The sequence below is a fragment of the Eurosta solidaginis genome, unplaced genomic scaffold (genome assembly GCF_040869045.1).
Source record: "Eurosta solidaginis isolate ZX-2024a unplaced genomic scaffold, ASM4086904v1 ctg00001440.1, whole genome shotgun sequence".
Lineage (NCBI taxonomy): Eukaryota > Metazoa > Arthropoda > Insecta > Diptera > Tephritidae > Eurosta > Eurosta solidaginis.
The window spans coordinates 83,097-103,622 of NW_027137128.1; the positions used below are offsets into that span (position 1 = coordinate 83,097).

Here is a 20,526-nt window from a genome sequence, read left to right on the forward strand (position 1 = left end):
TTTGAATCTTTTGCTTGCATATATTCTTAATATCTCATATTGTTTTACCAAAAAATAATTGAACAAAATATTATTTATTAAAGAATCAAAATACAAACATTTTGCGAACATAAAACAGAATTTGAATATTGATAGTTGGTTTTTTGTTTTCTTTTTTTTTGCTGTTTTTATTATAAGTAATTAAAGTAAATCGATTTCCATTTTGTTTTTGTTTTTTTTTTTTTTGTTTTTGTTTGCAAAACTTTAGTTTTCTTTAGAAATTTTTTGAATATTTTTATATTTTTTGTTTATTATAAGTTTTTTTTATTATATTTTTTTTTTTTGTTTGTTTGCTTGAGCGAATCTTTTCCCATCTGCTTTTCCCATCTCTGAACCGTACACATGCTCAACTCAATCGCTTAACTATAAGATTTGATTTTCCTTAGCGCCTGCTGCCCGCATTCTGCTTTGCCGCGCTTTTTTCCAAATTATTTACTATAATTTCATATTTTGCTGAGCATATACCGCTCTTACATTTCAATTGTGTTCTGATTTGTTAAGAGATACAAGCTCAAAATTATTTGTAAAAAATCTGAAGCTGTATCTGAACGACAAGCCAGCACACAATTATACAACGAAAAAATGCGCTGGAACGGCATCAATCTTTTGTATGATGGTCCGCCACATTTATTTTTTTTTGTTTTTTAATTTTTTCTTTTTAAAACTTTTTTTCGTTCGCATAATTTTATAAGATTTGAAATAGAATTAAACATCTTTCCCTTCAAATTTGCGCCCGCTCTTAATCCCTTTCGAATTGTTTTTTTTTTCTTCTTCTCTTTCTTTTTCTTACGTTTAACTTACGTACATACAAGCATACATATACAGTATTTTTAAAGATAAAGAAAAATCAAACAAATTCTAAATCTTTCGTTATTATGATGCATAGCAAAATATACACACATCGCAGTGGAGAGTTGGGTGTTATTGTTTAGATGACAAAAAAAAAATTAAATGTATGCTGTTCCAGTTGCTTACGTTGACGGTTTCGCTTTTTCATTTTTTTTTTTTTTTGTTTTTTTTTTTTTAACGAGAACGAAAGTTTTGTTGTTGTGTCATGCAGGATATGTCATTGTCGTTGACGTTTCACAACTTCAATTTTCTTTTACGTTTCATAATACAAAATTTGTTTCTACTTCTACACAATAACTTTTTATCTCTTTATAGCAAATTTTTTTGCTTTTCTCATTTTTCTTGCCTACTCCTCTATACTTTGACCGTCTTAACTGGCAAATAATTATCATCCTGCAGTTATTTGTTGAGTTTGTACGCAAAAATCTGATGTATTGACTGCACACTGCTGTTTTGCGTATGTTCTGTATTAACACTGTTCGAAAATTGGAATAATTGGAGATGTCGGCCAATCTTCCTCCTCCTCAGAGCTGATACTTTCGGTTCTGTAAAAGAAAAAGTAAGCAGTTTTAGATAATGTAAAGATAATTAAAATTTGAAATACACAAATTTTTAAATATTTCAATGCAATATAAGAAAAATTATAGTTTCTGCTGATTTCGAAAAGATTTCATACACTATTTTTATTCATTACAGAATTCTTTTTTTTTTTCAAAGGAAAACAAATTTTGCACATTATATGGGAGAACGCAGCTATTGACTTGACGTTAGGAAAAACTCAGCGAGTGCACATAAACCAAATCTGTGGAGCAAAATCAGAGACTTTTAAGAAAAGGGAAAAAGAGAAAAAGGGAATTCATATAGCCAAGGAAGACGAAAATTACAAGAAAAAGGAGAGGTAAAAGAAGCTGGAGGAGAAAGAGGAAAAAAAGATATTTCTGACGATGACGATGGTAATGATGATGCTCATTATGGTGGTGATAATTAAAAGGAAATGAAGAAAAAGTTCATTTATTGCAACAGTCACGGTTACGTACCGGGTGCGGTTACAATTAAAGTTGCGGTTTTGGTTAGTGCTCTGTTACATTAGTCAATAATATGACACTTAGCCAAAATTCAAACTCAACTCCTTTTTTTTCGAGATTTGATTGCATGGAGGAGGACCTTCTTATATTTGAAAGTCCCAGTTCCAGGTTATTGTCCAATGCATAAAATGATTAATTTCTGGATTAACTTTCCAAAGTATGTAAGTAATTTAGGCTCCACTAGTACACAATGGTAATACCAACTGGCCAGAACCATGTGTAGCAGCTTGCTATTTGTATTTAACTATGTGCTTTGTAAACTGGTTTTTTCATGGCACCACGCCAGGTTATATTCAAATTGTCTTAAGTTGTTAATTATCCATTTAATTATTGTAATTATTTTTCATATTCACTCTAGTCATGTGCACATGACAAAATTATTAATTATTAAAATTCAATATATGGCTTGTTGCCATGTTATTTCAGTATCCCGTTATGGGTAAAGTCCCGTTCGTATATAATTTTTATGGCGTCACGCTAGGTTCTCCATTAATTTATGTATGTATGTATAATATTAGGTTAGGTTTTTTCTTGGCACCACGCCATTTTTCCAATGTCACTGATTCGGGTACAAGTCCCGTTCGTATATAAAAACCTTTTGATTTGTATGGCATCACGCCAGGTTTTCCGTTAGTTTATATATGTATGTAAATTTTTTAGGTTAGGTTTTTAATTGGCACCACGCCATTTTTCCAATGTCACTGATTCCTATTAGGAGTGCATAAAACCGCCCTAACTCCAGGTCAGGGAGGCACTGCATCTCCTAACTTCGCCAAAACGCCCGAGGGACGCACCGAAGCCAACCTTGTGGACTCTTTAATTTTTCACTCAACGCAAAAAGCCCAAAAATTTACGTTGAGTAGAGGATGACCCGAACGACCGCTCGCGCGAAAAGACAAGACCGGAATGAAACTCAACTCCAAAGAATTTCGCGCTAAAATATTAGTTCGCCTTGAAATTTAAAGATTTTCCGAGCTGTACAATTCTTGGAACTCAACTTTAAAGTTTTTCGAACTTGAATGTTTTTGAGCTCAAACGTTAGAGTTTTTCAAGCTGCCACATATTTACGAACTCAAAATGCTGCGGTTATGGTGACAGCTTCGCCGACTCTTACGGTTACGGTTACGGTAGCAAATGTAGTAGCGCTTACAGTTACGTTTATTTCAATCATAGCGGTCACGGCGACGCTTATTGTACCATTAACTGTTATAGGGGAGCTGATAATTATGGTCGCAGTTAATGCCCCGATTACGTTCATGTTAATGGTTACAGTCACGGTAACTTTTATAGCTACAAATGCAGTGACGAACATGATTACAATTACAAAAAAGTTTATAGTTACGACCACGATTACTATTCTGGTTACATCTACGATCACGGTTACAATTACGGGTAAAGTCAAGGTTACCAGTTTAATTAAAATACCGACAGCAAATTAGAGCACATTTTTTATAGAGTGGTGACGGAGTTGTTAAGGAACTCATTCTATATGGAAAAATTATTGAAAGCCCAGTGGCAGCAATAGTTTTGTCGTCATTCCGGAATAATAAATAAAAGTAAAAATTTGTCAGTCGTTATTTCGAAGAATTTTTTATTATTCCATTTTTTGTTCAATGGATTGCATTCGTTGCATTGCAATACTGAAATAAGTGCATTGAACAGTCTTTTGCACGTCTGTGTTACAAAAACGATCTGGTGATACGAAGGGATTGAAATAGAAGACTTGAGTAAGAGTGACGCTTTTTCGTGTGAGACTGCCTATTATTTCTACACCATTTCCAGATGGATTTTAGAAAGGGTTAATTGGAAATAAGAATAATCAATTGGATTTTCGAAAGCATTGGTTGGATTTTCGAAAGCATTGGTTGGATTTTAGAATTGTTCACTCGACTTTCGAAAGCATCAATTGGCTTTTAGAACTGTCAATCGGATTTTAGAGAACGTCATTTGGGTTTTAGAAAACATTCAAAAGTTCAAATTTACTCTTTCTGAAATCTAATTGACCTTTTCTAAAACGGCCATAACCGTCTAAACGGTTAAGCGCCAATTTAGTAAGTAATTTGAATACATATGAAGGAGTGCAACACAGTTAAATGAACCCGTTTCGTTTTTTCAAAAACTCCATTTACGTTTTCTAAAATCCCACTAACAGTTCTTGAATCCAAATGACACTTTCAAAACTCCAACTGACAATTCTAAAATCCAATTGACGCTTTCCAGAATGCAATTGACAATTCTAAAATCTAACTGACGCTTTCGAAAATCCAACTGACTAATATAAAATCTAATTAAATTTTTCTAAAATACAGTTGACACTTTCTAAAATCCAACTTGAAGTGAAGTAAATTCTATTCAGTTATACACCAATAATATTGTAACATGAAAGTCCCTTTTTCGAAAGATCTAAAATTGGCCCTTTTCAATTAATCAATTTTGCTGCGACATATCCCTCCCTCAAATCGGATATTTCCTACGGTCTGTCATCACTGTTGAGAAAATCGATAGGTCTATCTATCCCTCAGTTTTCATATGGGGAGCGATTTTTTTATATGGATTTTAGTTACCTCTTGAGATGGACTTTTCTTATTGTGGCTATGCTCGGAACGCCCTGACGCGCTTTGGTCTGGGCCTGCTTATCAAGCTGCCTAAGTGCTCATATTTTAAGCTCACTTTACATTATTGGCAAGCACGAAAAAACCTCGAACTCTTGTATAATAGCAAAGCAAAATTTTCCTTTTATATAAAACACATATTTTGTTTGAGTTTAAAAAACAATGAACGCAAATTGTCAGTTGTTTTTTGATTACTTAAGAATTTACTTAGCGATCAAGAAATAAGATTGCTTTGTGGCCATATTCAGGTTATAAATTTTTTTTAATAATAAAAACAATGATAAATGATAAGAAGAAAGTTAATTAGAAGTGAAAATAAGCAAGTTGTATACACATACATACAATTTGGTTTGCTCGTGCCTCGTTTCAATGCAATGAACTTGAAAGCGATAAAAAATTTTGTGTTTTTTATTATTTTGAAATTTCAGACAATCTTCAGCAGCTTATAACTACATATATATAAATATACATATGTGCGTTCAATGATGTTCTAAGAATGTTTTATTCTTAACGGAAAAACGTTAAAAATATTTAAGTGGCTATACGTTCTGAAATAAAAAAACAATAAAAAAATTAAAAACAAAATTTTCAACATTAAAAAAAATTTAAAAGCAAATCAAATTTTGGCATTCATTGATAAAAAAAAAAATATACAAAAAAACGAGTCATGGCTGGGTTAATATCGGCTGATGATTAAAATAACCCCCTATCTGGACTGTCGTTTCAAAAACGCCCCCCACCTCAGAAAACTTTCAAAATTCCATTGAAGTACGCCCTATCTAATGATTTGTTTCAAAAACGCAGTTAGTTGGGGCGTTTATGAAAAAAATTCTAAGGTAGGCCGTTTTTGAAGCAAGTTCTGAAATAGTTTTTGTAAAATATTTTGAGATATGGCGTTTTCGCACTGACAGCCGAGATATGGTGGTGTTCCACTCTGGCGCCTGTATGATTGCAATTGTATAACAAAAAAAGTCCCAGTAAGTGAATATAAACCAAATTAGAAAATTAGGTGAATTAGGATACCAAGGAAGAGATTAGCGTAAAGGGGGAGAAGAAAAGGAAGTAAATGGATGTAGGGTTATTTACTTGTTATAAATATACTTGTTATATTTTAAAATTTATTATTATTAGATTGTTTATTTTTATTTATTCATAATGCTAAACATATATATATATATATATATATATATATATATATATATATATATATATATATATATAATTTTTGATTTAAGCATCTATATGATTGATACGATTATCACTAGCTAATAGGATTTCAAGATTTTTTTGTTTCATCAAAACAGTTTTGTATGTGATCAAAACGATTATTGTATATTTTCAACTCCCGTAAAGTATTCAGACACCCAATTCTTGCGGCAGATCGGAAAGTTGATTGCATGACAAATTCAGCAAAGTAAGGCGTGTATATAGAGACACAAATGCTGGTACTTTAGTTAGTTGATTCTTGGCAAACACCAAATCACTAGCACAGTCCTTGAGAAGTTGAAGCGATTCAGGTAATGTATCTTATCATGGATTGTTGATAGATATTGTATTGTAATAGTACAGATTTTAATTTTATAATTGTTTTATTTTTGTTCACTATTGTATTAAAAATTTAAAGATTCTTGTTCAAATAATTTAGTGATGTTGAAGCGAAAATTTTCCATATAAACTATTTTGTAAATAATAGTATTTATTTTAGTCAAAATTCTTTTAGATGTTTTTACACTATAAAAATGTTTACTTTATTTTAGAATATGTTTCTGTTAATCAAATTTATATATAAAATAGTCTTTGAGTTTTAAACTAATCACTGCCTTAATGATCTGGCTTTTCTTTAATAACATTTCCGTATCATTGTGTAGGCACATGTATGTGATAATTATAGTCACATTAACATTTATAATTCACTAGTTCTGCATTTAACAACGTTGACTTAAATCCAAATTCGTTGTACAAGTATGCACGTTCAAATAATTTTAGGTCCGTTGGTAGGATCGCCAATATAGTTAAGATAATAACTATTTCTCTAAAATATTATTATTTTATTTGTTGAAAATCAATCTCGCAAAAATTATTTATTTTCACATTTTTAAAAATTCTAAAATATCTAACTTAAAAATTTTCATTTTGAAAGAACATTAAAAGTAAAGTAAAATTAAAATAATTTACAAAAATACAGTATATTTATTTTAAGTAGATAACCCTACATTTAGGTTAGGTTAGGTGAGGTGGTAGCTGCCCGGATAAGGATAGCTCACTTGGACAACACGAAGGTCCGTTGTGATACCACATACACCAAAAATAGCGGTGACTTAGATCTAGCTACTTAGAGAATCGTTGAGTAGCAACGATAAAGCTCCGAATGATACCGATCTCAACTTTGGATAAATCCTCGGGAGATCCAAGTGAGTCGCCGAAGTACTTTCGCTTAGTTCTGGCAAAAGCTGGGCAATCAAGCATAAAGCGATTTGGTGATTCCACTTCATTGTTCTCCATACAGCTGCAGCAGGATGGAGTTTCCAGTATATTGAGACGTACCGCATGGATACCCATCGGACAGTGCCCTGTCAAAACCCCAATGACCATTGATAGGTGAGCCTTAGTGAATCCAACTATTTCAGCAGACCTCCTGCCATTCACTTTCTGCCAGAAAGATCTTGCTACCCTGCAAGACGTGGTGTCCACGCAACGTTTGCTGAGCTGACTCGAGGCCCAGCTATGGAGAAGCAATCCACAGTTGGCCAGCGGAATTCCGAAATCCCTACAGCCATCTTCATTCGGTTCAGTTGTACCGATGCGGGCTAAGAGATACGCTTGACAGTTACCCGGGATATCACTATGGCCCGGGACCCAGATAATCTTAATTGTAAAATAATTCGATGCAATCGCAAGCGAGGCCAGGCACTCCCAGATCACCCTCGATCGCACTCAAGGCCTTGATAGCCGCTTGGCTATCAGAGTAGATGTTAAATTCCCTAACCGTAATAGCACTGGATAGCATTCCATCCACCGCATCCTTAATCGCAGCAACTTCCGCTTGGAATACACTGCAGTGATCAGCCAACTTAAACTTGCGGCTTACATTTAGCTCTTGACAGAAGACCCCCCGCAATACCTTTCCGTCCAACTTCGACCCATCCGTGAATAAGTTAACCGGTCCCATGCCCCACATAATTCCTCTTCCCACTCCTCCATCGCGGGAAAGACTAGGGTGAAGGTTGCATAGGAAGCAGTCATCGGTATACAATAGTCCGTCCTGTCCGAGATAAAGTCGAAATTAGTAAGAAGGCTAGAGTGTCCGAAGTAAGAAAGCCCATAACCCATATCACGAAGCCTGACCAACGACCGGGCCGCGGCTGCCTTTCCCGCAATATCTACTAAATGTATGTTCAGCATGACATTCAGTGCCAAGGTAGGTGTTGTTCTCAGAGCACCACTGATACCAATAAGCGCCGTCCGTTGCACTGACACTAACATTTTGGAGGTGCTCGCCGTGTCTAGTGCTTTCCACCAGACCAGCACCCCATAACCCTACATTTACTCCCGCTCAATATATTTGGTAATAAACCAAATATTTATTTTATTTTTAAAAATTTATTATACCTTTCATGAAAATGAAATGGTATATTAATTTCGTCACGAAACCGAAAATTGTAAGTCCTTAAAGGAAAATAGATAGACCCACCATTAAGTATACCGAAATAATCAGGTTGAAGAGCTGAGTTGATTTAGCCATGTCCGTCTGTCCATCTGTCCGTCTGTCTGTTTGTATGCAAACTAGTCCCTCAATTTTTGAGATATCTTGATAAAATTTGGTGAGTAGGTGTATTTGGGTGTCCGATTAGACATTTGTCGGAACCGACCGGATCGGACCACTATAGCATATATCCTCCATACAACCGATTTTTCAGAAAAAGAGGATTTTTGTAATATCTTACCCAATTTAACAGATTGAAGCTTCAAACTTCACCATATACTTTCGTATATTGCACATATTGTTGCCTGAAAAAATTTATGAGATCGGTCATATATATAGTATATATCCTCCACAACCGATTGTTCAGATAAGGAACTTTTCGTAATTACTGCCCTATTTTAAGAGCTAGAGGCTTCAAATTTCAGCGAATGCTTACGTATATAGCATATATTATTGTCTGAAAAAATCATAAAGATCGGTGGTATATATAGTATATATATGGTGGTATATATAGTATATATATATATATTTTCGCAAATTTTAGCCCCATTTTAACAGCTAGAAGCTTCAAATTTCATCGAATATTTACTTATATAGCATATATTGTTGTCTGAAAAAATCATAGAGATCGGTTGTATATATAGTATATATCTCATACAACCGATTGTTCAGATAAGAAACTTTTCGCAATTTCTACCCCATTTTAACAGCTATAAGCTTCAAATTTCACCGATTGGTTACGTATATAGCATATATTGTTGTCTGAAAAAATCAGAGAGATCGGTTGTATATATAGTATATATCTCATACAACCGATTGTTCAGATAAGAAACTTTTCGCAATTTCTACCCCATTTTAACAGCTATAAGCTTCAAATTTCACCAACTGCTTACGTGTATAGCATATATTGATGTCTGAAAAAATCATTGAGATCGGTGGTATACATAGTATATATCTCATACAACCGATTGTTCAGATAAGAAACTTTGCGCAATTTCTGCCCCGTTTTAACAGTTAGAAGCTTCAAATTTCACAAAATGCTTTCGTATATAGCATATATTGATGTCTGAAAAAATCATTGAGATCGGTGGTATACATAGTATATATCTCATACAACCGATTGTTCAGATAAGAAACTTTGCGCAATTTCTGCCCCGTTTTAACAGTTAGAAGCTTCAAATGTCACAAAATGCTTTCGTATATAGCATATATTGTTGTCTGAAAAAATCATAGAGATCGGTGGTATATATATTATATACTTCATATAAACTGTCATATTGACCCCTTTTTTACGGCTAGAAGCTTCAAGATTCATCAAATTTCATCAAATAGTTACGTTTACGTCATATATTTTTGAAATACGTGATTCGTAGCCATAGTTTTTACATGCAGACCACAAAAAACGTGAAGCTTTGCATCCTCACACAGATTACCTACCTATTTTTATACCTTTCATGAAAATGAAATGGTATATTAATTTCGTCACGAAACCGAAAATTGTAAGTCCTTAAAGGAAAATAGATAGACCCACCATTAAGTATACCGAAATAATCAGGTTGAAGAAAGCTTCAAATTTCACCAACTGCTTACGTGTATAGCATATATTGATGTCTGAAAAAATCATTGAGATCGGTGGTATACATAATATATATCTCATACAACCGATTGTTCAGATAAGAAACTTTGCGCAATTTCTGCCCCGTTTTAACAGTTAGAAGCTTCAAATTTCACAAAATGCTTTCGTATATAGCATATATTGTTGTCTGAAAAAATCATAGACATCGGTGGTATATATATTATATACTTCATATAAACTGTCATATTGACCCCTTTTTTACGGCTAGAAGCTTCAAGATTATCAAATTTCATCAAATAGTTACGTTTACGTCATATATTTTTGAAATACGTGATTCGTAGCCATAGTTTTTACATGCAGACCACAAAAAACGTGAAGCTTTGCATCCTCACACAGATTACCTACCTATTTTTATACCTTTCATGAAAATGAAATGGTATATTAATTTCGTCACGAAACCGAAAATTGTAAGTCCTTAAAGGAAAATAGATAGACCCACCATTAAGTATACCGAAATAATCAGGTTGAAGAGCTGAGTTGATTTAGCCATGTCCGTCTGTCCGTCTGTCTGTTTGTATGCAAACTAGTCCCTCAATTTTTGAGATATCTTGATAAAATTTGGTGAGCAGGTGTATTTGGGTGTCCGATTAGACATTTGTCGGAACCGACCGGATCGGACCACTATAGCATATATCCTCCATACAACCGATTTTTCAGAAAAAGAGGATTTTTGTAATATCTTACCCAATTTAACAGATTGAAGCTTCAAACTTCACCATATACTTTCGTATATTGCACATATTGTTGCCTGAAAAAATTTATGAGATCGGTCGTATATATAGTATATATCCCCCACAACCGATTGTTCAGATAAGGAACTTTTCGTAATTACTGCCCTATTTTAAGGGCTAGAGGCTTCAAATTTCAGCGAATGCTTACGTATATAGCATATATTATTGTCTGAAAAAGTCATAAAGATCGGTGGTATATATAGTATATATATGGTGGTATATATAGTATATATATATAGTATATATATATATTTTCGCAAATTTTAGCCCCATTTTAACAGCTAGAAGCTTCAAATTTCACCGAATATTTACTTATATAGCATATATTGTTGTCTGAAAAAATCATAGAGATCGGTTGTATATATAGTATATATCTCATACAACCGATTGTTCAGATAAGAAACTTTTCGCAATTTCTACCCCATTTTAACAGCTATAAGCTTCAAATTTCACCGATTGGTTACGTATATAGCATATATTGTTGTCTGAAAAAATCAGAGAGATCGGTTGTATATATAGTATATATCTCATACAACCGATTGTTCAGATAAGAAACTTTTCGCAATTTCTGCCCCATTTTAACAGCTATAAGCTTCAAATTTCACCAACTGCTTAGGTGTATAGCATATATTGATGTCTGAAAAAATCATTGAGATCGGTGGTATACATAGTATATATCTCATACAACCGATTGTTCAGATAAGAAACTTTGCGCAATTTCTGCCCCGTTTTAACAGTTAGAAGCTTCAAATTTCACCGATTGCTTACGTATATAGTATGTATTGTTGTGTCAAAAAATCATAGAGATCGGTGATATATATAATATATATATGATGGTATATATAGTATATATATATAGTATATATATATAGTATATATATATTTTTTTACGATTTCGGCCCCATTTTAACAGCTAGAAGCTTCAAATTTCACCAACTGCTTACGTGTATAGCATATATTGATGTCTGAAAAAATCATTGAGATCGGTGGTACACATAGTATATATCTCATACAACCGATTGTTCAGATAAGAAACTTTGCGCAATTTCTGCCCCGTTTTAACAGTTAGAAGCTTCAAATTTCACAAAATACTTATATTGTTGTCTGAAAAAATCATAGAGATCGGTCGAATATATATTATATACTTCATATAAACTGTCATTTTGACCCCTTTTTTACGGCTAGAATCTTCAAAATTCATCAAATTTCATCAAATAGTTACGTTTACGTCATATATTTTTGAAATACGTGATTCGTAGCCATAGTTTTTACATGCAGACCACAAAAAACCTGAAACTTTGCATCCTCACACGAAGTACCTACCTGTTTTTTATTTTATATTTATCTTAAAAATCGTTAAGGTATGTAGATCTGTTCACTATATATTTCTTATCTTATACATCCGATTATTCGGAGATTACGAACAGGATAAGATTATTGTTCAGCCCCATTCATGAAAGGTATGAAGTCTTCGGCACAGCCGAAGACAGTCCCGTTCTTACTAGTTTTTGTTTATTTTTGAGTTTAAACATTTTAATACTAATTAGATTTTTCTTGTTTGAAGTTATTCAAAAATTTTTTAGTTAACACGAAAACTCAATTAAGAATTATTTTAAAAATTAAAGTAAAGAGTACAAAGTAGTTAACACTATAATGGATATGGAAGAATTCTGCCTTTTTCTTCATAACACGAAGAAGATCATAGAGGCAATCATAAAAGCAATGAAGTCATCACCGATCATACTGAATGCAGAACTCAAACATGTTGAGCAATAAGTTTGTTTAACAAGAATGATTTACATGAAAATTTCACTTTGAAAATTTTATGATTCCTGTGAATCAAAAAAAAAAAAATATATATATATATATATATTGTTGCGATGTGTAATTTATGACTTTCGCGGTTTGTTTTCTTTTTTTTGGCACGCTCTCAAAAGTTTGTCTTTACCACTGCCTATCAATGAGCAAAAAATAACAATATTTATCGGTGAGATAATGTTTTGAAAAATAACATTTTGACTAACAACAAACAACTTGTCAACATGTACATCGCACTCATACATCTATGTATTTACGTACATACATATCTACATATTTTTAACTAAATCAGAAACGAACGGATGTTTTTGCACATATGTATGTACATAGCGCACACCTAGATCAATAGAGAGATAACTTAAAAACCTAAAATTTTGAAGTTAAGCATACCTCTCGGTTTCTCGATTCAATACCTACGGAACTAATCAGCCTGAAAAGGCATTGTAAAAAATAAAAATAGCATTGGCGCATACCTTTTTTCGCCTTTTCTGATGTTTTAAATTTTTTGGGTGGATCGCTGTTTGAATGTATGTAGGTGTGCGATATAAACACTTTGGCTGATATACTTAAGCACATCAGTAAATATTTACCAAACAATTTTCTAAACTTGATGTACGTCATAAATACATACGTATGTATTCATGTGAGTATATATATATGAATTTTTTACTGGCCAGATTTATGCATAAGTACATATGTACGTACAAACGTGAACACTAAAATAGCAGCAAAACTAATCAACAAATTTTCTCTTTTTAATAAAAAAACTTTAAAGAATTGTATCACTGAAAAGTGCGAAAAGTTTTTGAGTATATCGAAAAATTAAATCTTAGGAAACTCGAATCTTAGTTAGAAAAAATTTAAACCCTTTGTATGGAAATAAATTTAAAGCACCACCAATTTAGTGACACTTAAAACTTTTACTTTGGTTGATCAAAATGAAGTCGACTGCAAAACTGCATACTCAAAAAGTTTCGTAAATTTCTAACTCAAAATTTTAAAATATTTATGGATATACCGGGTTCGATAGCTATAGGCCGATAAAAACAAAAGCAATTGTTATTTATGGAGATTTTTAAAGAATTTCGAAGAATTTTCGAACTTTATTGGAAACGTATTCGGAATTTGTAAACATAGCTTTTATTATACAATTATTCAATTTAGTTTCTTAAGTTGATTTTAATTAACAAAAACAAAAAAAGAGGTGAAAAGAACTAATACAATCTGCTGATATTTTTTGGTATTCGCAGGTGTGTTTGTTTGTAGTACTTGTGTCTAAATTTTTACCTCTGAAAACTCGAAAGCTACATCAAAAGCAAATACAAAAAACTTTTTCAAATATTTTATTCTTTAAATAATTTTCATAAAATAATGAAAAAGCCCAAAGGAATTTTACAATAAAAACTGTGTTAAACAATTTAGAAAAGAAATTCAAAACGAAAATTCGATGTTTTTTAAATCAGAGAGTTAATGAAGTAATTAGTCAGGTTTTCTACATTAGAGCGTTTATTAATCTCTCGTGCAAACTAAAAAATGTTAGTTACTTAATTGTAAAAATTTATTCAGCTTTGCTTAGCTCGGATAAGGATTTTATTTGGAATGTAACGAACGACAAAAATATTTAATTATTTAATATGCAAAATTTGACTTCTGCAGCATTTGCAGCAAAAGATATAAAAGGTTTTAGATAAATAAGCACATGTTTGGTTAGGCGCAATATTTAGGAATAATAACAAGAGCATAAGCTCTTAGTAGGAAAACAATTTGGGTTTCTTTCAAAAATGTATGTACATATGTGTATGTATATATGTATGGTGTTCGAAAGTAAAAGCGTCATCACTTTTCAAAAACTAGACGACTAACAAAGAAAGCAAAAAAGTCAACAACTTGTTTTTAACACTAAATTTCAGAGTTTTTCATAATTTCTTCGAAAAACCCCGTTCTAGGAATTTTAGTTGAAAAAAAAAACACCTAAAGTATATTGAATTTCTTTTAGAGAAATAACGACTGGGAATTGGCCAAAATAATTTTTTTTCAGTGATCCATCCATAAGCAACAAGTGATTTGGTTTTTTTTTTTTTTTTCGATCCACAAAATGGTTGAACCTTTGGTAAAATAGAACAGTTTTCAGCCCTATAACAAGCCTACTTTTTCTAAATTTAATCACAATATATCGGCGTTAAATGGGTTTGATGGTGAATGAGGACAAAACGAAGTACCTGCTGTCATCGAGCAAAGAGTCAGCGCATATCCGCCTTGGCAACCACGCTACTGTTGGCAGCCATAATTTCGAAACAGTAAAAGACTTCGTTTATTTGGGAAACAGCATCAACACCAGCAACATCAGCTCTGAAATACAGCGAAGAATCACTCTTGCCAATAAATGCTACTTTGAACTAGGTAGGCAATTGAAAAATATAGTTCTCTCTTGGCAAACGAAAATCATACTCTACAAGTCACTTATCGTACCCGTCCTGCTATATGGGGCAGAAGTGTGGACCATGACAACAGCAGATAAAGCGGCTCTGGGAGTTTTCGAGAGAAAAGTTCTTCGAAAGATGGCGAAGTACCGAAGAAGATTTAACGACGAGCTTTATGCACACATCAACATAGTCCAGCAAATTAAAACGCAGCGGCTGTGCTGGCTAGGCCATGTTATGCGTATGAAAGATGGCGCTCCGGCCAAGAAAGTGTTTCTATCGGAACCCGCCTATTGAAGCAGAGGTAGAGGGCGGCCCCCACTTCGTTGGAAGGACCAGGTGGAAAACGATTTAAACTCCTTGGTGTGACCAATTGGCGCCGGTTGGCATAGAGAAGGAGCGACTGGCGCGCCTTGTTGGACGGCCATAACCGTTTAAACGGTTAAGCGCCAATTAAGTAAGTATATCGGCGTGTCATACAAACACTAACACTTTAAAATTTTTTTGCATAGGACATTTTTTCTAAAAAAAATGTTAAATGTTAATTTTCGTATCGTACGTCGATATACATTTTTTGTTTGCATTCAAACTCACCTAGAACGGCATCCATCATCCATAATATTCACTTGACCCTCATCGATGGTGGGTAGATCGGTAGAAAAACGATTAGTTGGACGTAAAACTTTCATAGTACGACTCGATAATTTCCAAACTAAACGTTGCTTATACGGTTGCTTATTTTGACCATTGTAATGAGATAAAATGTCAGCAACAATGGTAAAGCCACAACTGAATACACGATCGGGAATCTAACGAAACAAAGAAACGTATTTAGTAACAATTCCATTGTCCTCCAATCTCACTAAATAACTTACCCGCAAATATTGTTGCAAAAAGAGTATATACTCGAACACGGGTTTCAATTCAGGTCGTTCACGTTTGTATGATGCCTTAATATGGAAATCCATATGTAGGCAAATCAATATTAATGCCAAAGTGGATGGTGTTACAACAGTTGTTTTTACATCACATAGCAAATTTTCCAAACGATTTTCTAAATCTTCCAATTTGATCATACGCAAAAAGAATTCATAGAATTCGTCGCACACCTCCTTGGCTAAATTGCGGAAGAGAGCATAGAAGACGCGCAAAATGTTAACGGCTGTGACTGGTTTGGTACCCATTTGGACACCCAATTTATTGGCAATAACACCAGCCATACGCTCCAAATCACCGGCTGTGCAACCGCACTGAAGGAAGAAAAATAAAAGTTTAGCTTAGTAAAGTAAGTTAATTTGGGCTACAGTTTAATGTACGAATAGTTTTCATATATTATACAAAGTTGATATAACAAAATTTTCGAAAACGAATAAATATCGAAGAAATCTAATCAAATATAAAGAATTTATGTTTTCAATTCAATTCTATATTACTACACAAACTACTTATTCTTTCTATAATTCATATGAAACTCTCTTCGTGCTACTTAATTCGCTTTGACTTACCTGTGAAATAGTTACTAACTCCTCCGCAGGTATTGGTTTTAATCCCAACTGCTTGATAGCCAAATGAAATGTAGCAACACTCATGCAGGTCATATGCTTCGGCTTCACAGTCATACGATCCAGAAAGCGATCGACAAAGCTCATTGCTGAAAATAATACATCGGAGGGCAGCTCATACCACATTTTAAGGCAACGTAAAACATACGCGGAGCCATCACGTCCACCGGCTGTCACTTCACGCTGCAAGGAGTAAAAGGAAAAAAGGAAAAAAATTAGAAAATTGTGGGATAAGTTTTCCTAATCGATATACCCCTAAGTTTCTTTGGCTAGATCGATAATGCTTGGTAAGTATTTAGGTCATATAGATCGAGTTCTAAGCTGTTTTGGAAAAGTGAATAGAGTCAACCATCCTCCTTCTACAGGGAGGATCATTCGGGGTATTCTGGGAACATTTCGGCGTAATTTCTAGATTATTGGGATTATCGGAACTATGTAGGAATAATTTCGGGAGAGTCTCTATATAATTTCGGGACATTTTCGAAATTGATTTAGTAATCTTTTCTAGCTTATTTCGAAGCTATATTTGGATCATATTGGATCGTGGATCGTTTCAGGACGAAATACGAATATTTTAAAGGCTAGAGATAAATTCGGGACTTTCTTTATTCTGAGACTATTTTAGGATAATTTCTGAATCATTTTGCGTTATTTCGGAAACATTTCTTATTTTAGATTTATTTCTGGATAATTTCAGGACAGTACTATTCATTTCAAAAGTATTTCGTAATTTTTTTAGGGCCGATTTAGGATATACATATTTTGAAACTACCTCGGGGTTACCGGAACTATGTCGGAATAATTTCGGAACTGTCTCCGTACAATTTCCAAAGTGTTTTCAGAATCGTTTTGGCTTATTTAGGGATTTTTTGGGACTATCTCCGGATAATTTGAGTGCTTTTTGAGGATAACATCACGACTTTCTAACGATGAGTTAGAGGCTATTTCACGATAATTTCGAAATGGCTACTTCGGAATCATTTCCGTAGTATTTGGAGGTTATTTGCAGAATTATTTCGGTATAATTGCACGACTGAGTTTGTTTCGTTTCGAATATATTTCAAAACCGTTTGGATGATTCCGTAACTAATTCGTGATCATTTGTGAATTTGTTCTGGGAAAATTTCGGAACCGTTTTATTTTTTTGTTCGGGTTTATTTCAGCAATATTTCGGTGTCATTTTGAGATTGTTATGAGAAACATTTCAGGACAAATTCAGGAATTTTCTCAGGAATAGCGATACTGTTTTCAAAATAGTTTCTATGCTATTTCGGGATCTTTACGGTTTCATCTTTTGTTAATTTCGGTACTGTCGCATGATTTTCGAGATAATTTTAGGACTATTTCGGGATTGTTTTTGAATTCAGTCTCAGGCCATCTGGGTAATGTTTTCAGAATCTCCGTATAATTGTTTTCCGAATCAATACGGGATAGTTCGGGACTAACTCCGAGTCATGTTGGCTTTAGTTTTAAACCTTTTGCAGTTTTACTTTGGGTTTGATTTCGTAGTTAAGAAAAAAGCATAACGGATTTGCCGTATTTTTGAAAAGTACTTTTTTTAAACATTCAAAGAGTATCGGAAAAAGGGTGTTTTAGAAAAAAGTGATTATTTCAAACGACCAACCAAATACTTATTCTACCATCGCAATAAACTTACCTTGGATTCTCTCGGCAACAGCAATACAGTATGATATTTATCCTGCAATACATTATACTCATTCAACATGCGATACAATTCGTCCGACGATAAGCAAATCAACTCATCCTCTCTCGACTTGGTTTCAGTGGTGCTGCTGGCATCGGTATTATTATTGTTGTTGTTAATGTTTTTGTTTTTATTCATCTTAGCGTTCATATTCAATGGTTGGTTCATCATGTTAGCAGGTGTTTGTTGTTGTTTTAATTGTTGTTGCTCTAGCTCATATTTTTGATAATCCAAGCCAGCAGCACCCGGTGTTCCATACCGGCCCTCGTCAGACATATTCCACTCATCCACATCTAAATCCTCATCCAAAGCATGCATTGCTGCATTAACGCTTTCATTCGCTTCAACTGCTGCTGCCGCTGACACTGTAGCCGTCAACGCTACCGCACCACCACCGCCATCAACATCACCATTCATCATGCCATGCGATGGTAATTCCGATTCGATAGCACAAGCTGACAACTCTTCGTAATGACATTGTTGTTGTTGTTGATGATATTGAGATGAATTATGCAAATGATATTCTGCTTCTTCTTCATCCTCTCGCAAGAGATTAATATTATTAATATTAATGTTATCCATATTATTGTTGTTGATGGAGCGGCGGTGATGATGAATATTAATGTTGGTGATATTGTTAGTGGCGGGCATCAATCCAGTTGTTGGCGAAACCGACGACGACATCGATGACCGCTGCTGCATAAACTGCTGCTGCACGTCAAAACCGTTAACAAACTTGCCGTTGCTGCACTCACTAGCCAAAATCAAATTGTTGTTATTGTTGATGGCGTTGGAGTTGATGTTAGCGTTGTGATTTCCGACAAATTGGCAATACAACTGTTGTTGTTGCAATTGTTGTTGTTGGTATTGGTGGTATTGCTCTTCTTGTTGTAGAGTATTTGACAAACCACTATTATCAACGACGGCGTAATTGGCGGCAGCAGAGTAGCGTACAGGGACAGACATTGTGAGGGCTGGCCTAGTACCTAAAGTTTTTATGATAGAGATCGAAATTTTAAGTTAGAAACAAATTTCTTTTCCTTTTTTACGCTTTACTTTCTACTTTATGTAAAATTGCAAGACTCAATAGTTTTTTTGCGTATCCTTCGTTTTTTATTTTAACAGTTTTTTGGTAATAGGCCAATGAAAAAATTTGTTTGATTTTATTTTCAGCCAAATTAGGAGAATTTGTTATGATTTCTTTTTTAAAATTTTAAGCTTACGCTACCTTTTCTACGGCAGGTTTATTCAAAGATATCAGCTAGAAGCACCACAAAAGCGATTTCCCGTTTTTTATGAGTGGGTTCTCTCAATATGTAGCTTAAAAATGTACACTCCCAATTTTCTACAACAAAACAAGTTGTAAAAAACTAAAAAAATCTAAATTCTCCAGAATAAAATTTGGAAACTGAATTGTATAACAAAACCACGTTTAATCTGTCGCTCTTTTCTCTCTCTATACTATGCTTCTCCGGATTTCGAGCCTCAGTAGGAATGTGATGATTGTTAAGTTGTACAGTGATTATACACAATTCAGTTATTCTTATACACCGAAAATAAAATTTGAATTTTGCTTGCTGCTTGTGTCGTACACAGCGGTCACAATGATAGTGATAACTCTGAGAGCAGTACACCACTCTAACGTTCAAAGGACCTTCGTACAATTCCTTTTCCCCGAGATAAGAGGAAAATAGTCAATTTGCAAGCAACAAACAAATCAAAACCCTCAAATGGTTTTTAATAAAAAATATGTATGTCCCTTTAAAATGGTAAAGCAAGACAAAAGCACAGTAATGGTTTTATTATGTAAGCTTCAGAGCTATTCACGATAATAAACACTTGTGCTTTGCAATATTTTTGTTTCTATTTAGTTTTCTTTTGCGTTTCAAACACAATGTGCTCGAATATTTATACAAATTCTATATGAAATTATAGATCAATTTGATAATTCCTCTCTCTCTTGTTTATGATTTTTACGCGTTTTCGTTTTTATGATCGATTTATGTATCCTTTAATTGTTTAAAAAACTTACAATCTGTAAAGGTGAAATGATATTAGGAAAATAATGTGATTAATATGCGAAAAATATTACAATACAGAGAATTATTTTAAAAAGCTGGAAACAAGTTTTATTTTATTTACATAAAAGTGATCTAAATAACATACAATTTAAGACAAAATTAGTTTCTTGTTTTAAATTTTTTTTATTATTTTAGTGATAGTTCTATTTATGTTCAAAAGTATTTTCATTTCAAGACTTTTATATATATGGAAATTAAAAAAAAATTTTTATTATATCGTTAGCTTAATGTGAAAATGTGCTAAGTCAACTTTTACGAATTTTACAAGAGACGAAAAAAAATGAT

The 20,526-nt window shown here is 33.5% G+C and overlaps 1 protein-coding gene across 1 annotated transcript in view; it reads right to left on the reverse strand.

Annotated features, from left to right (window-relative positions):
• Positions 1 to 665: 665 nt before the first annotated feature.
• Positions 666 to 20,526, reverse strand: part of LOC137236177 (cyclin G-like) — a 55,423-nt gene continuing 35,562 nt past the window's right edge. Inside the window, exons 2-6 of the mRNA XM_067758799.1 lie at positions 18,113 to 19,146; positions 16,399 to 16,638; positions 15,769 to 16,143; positions 15,488 to 15,702; positions 666 to 1,433 (exon numbers count right to left, since the gene is read on the reverse strand). Of these exons, the coding sequence (XP_067614900.1) occupies positions 1,358 to 1,433; positions 15,488 to 15,702; positions 15,769 to 16,143; positions 16,399 to 16,638; positions 18,113 to 19,146 (1,940 nt within the window). The 3' untranslated portion in view covers positions 666 to 1,357. The remainder of the gene's footprint in view (positions 1,434 to 15,487; positions 15,703 to 15,768; positions 16,144 to 16,398; positions 16,639 to 18,112; positions 19,147 to 20,526) is intronic.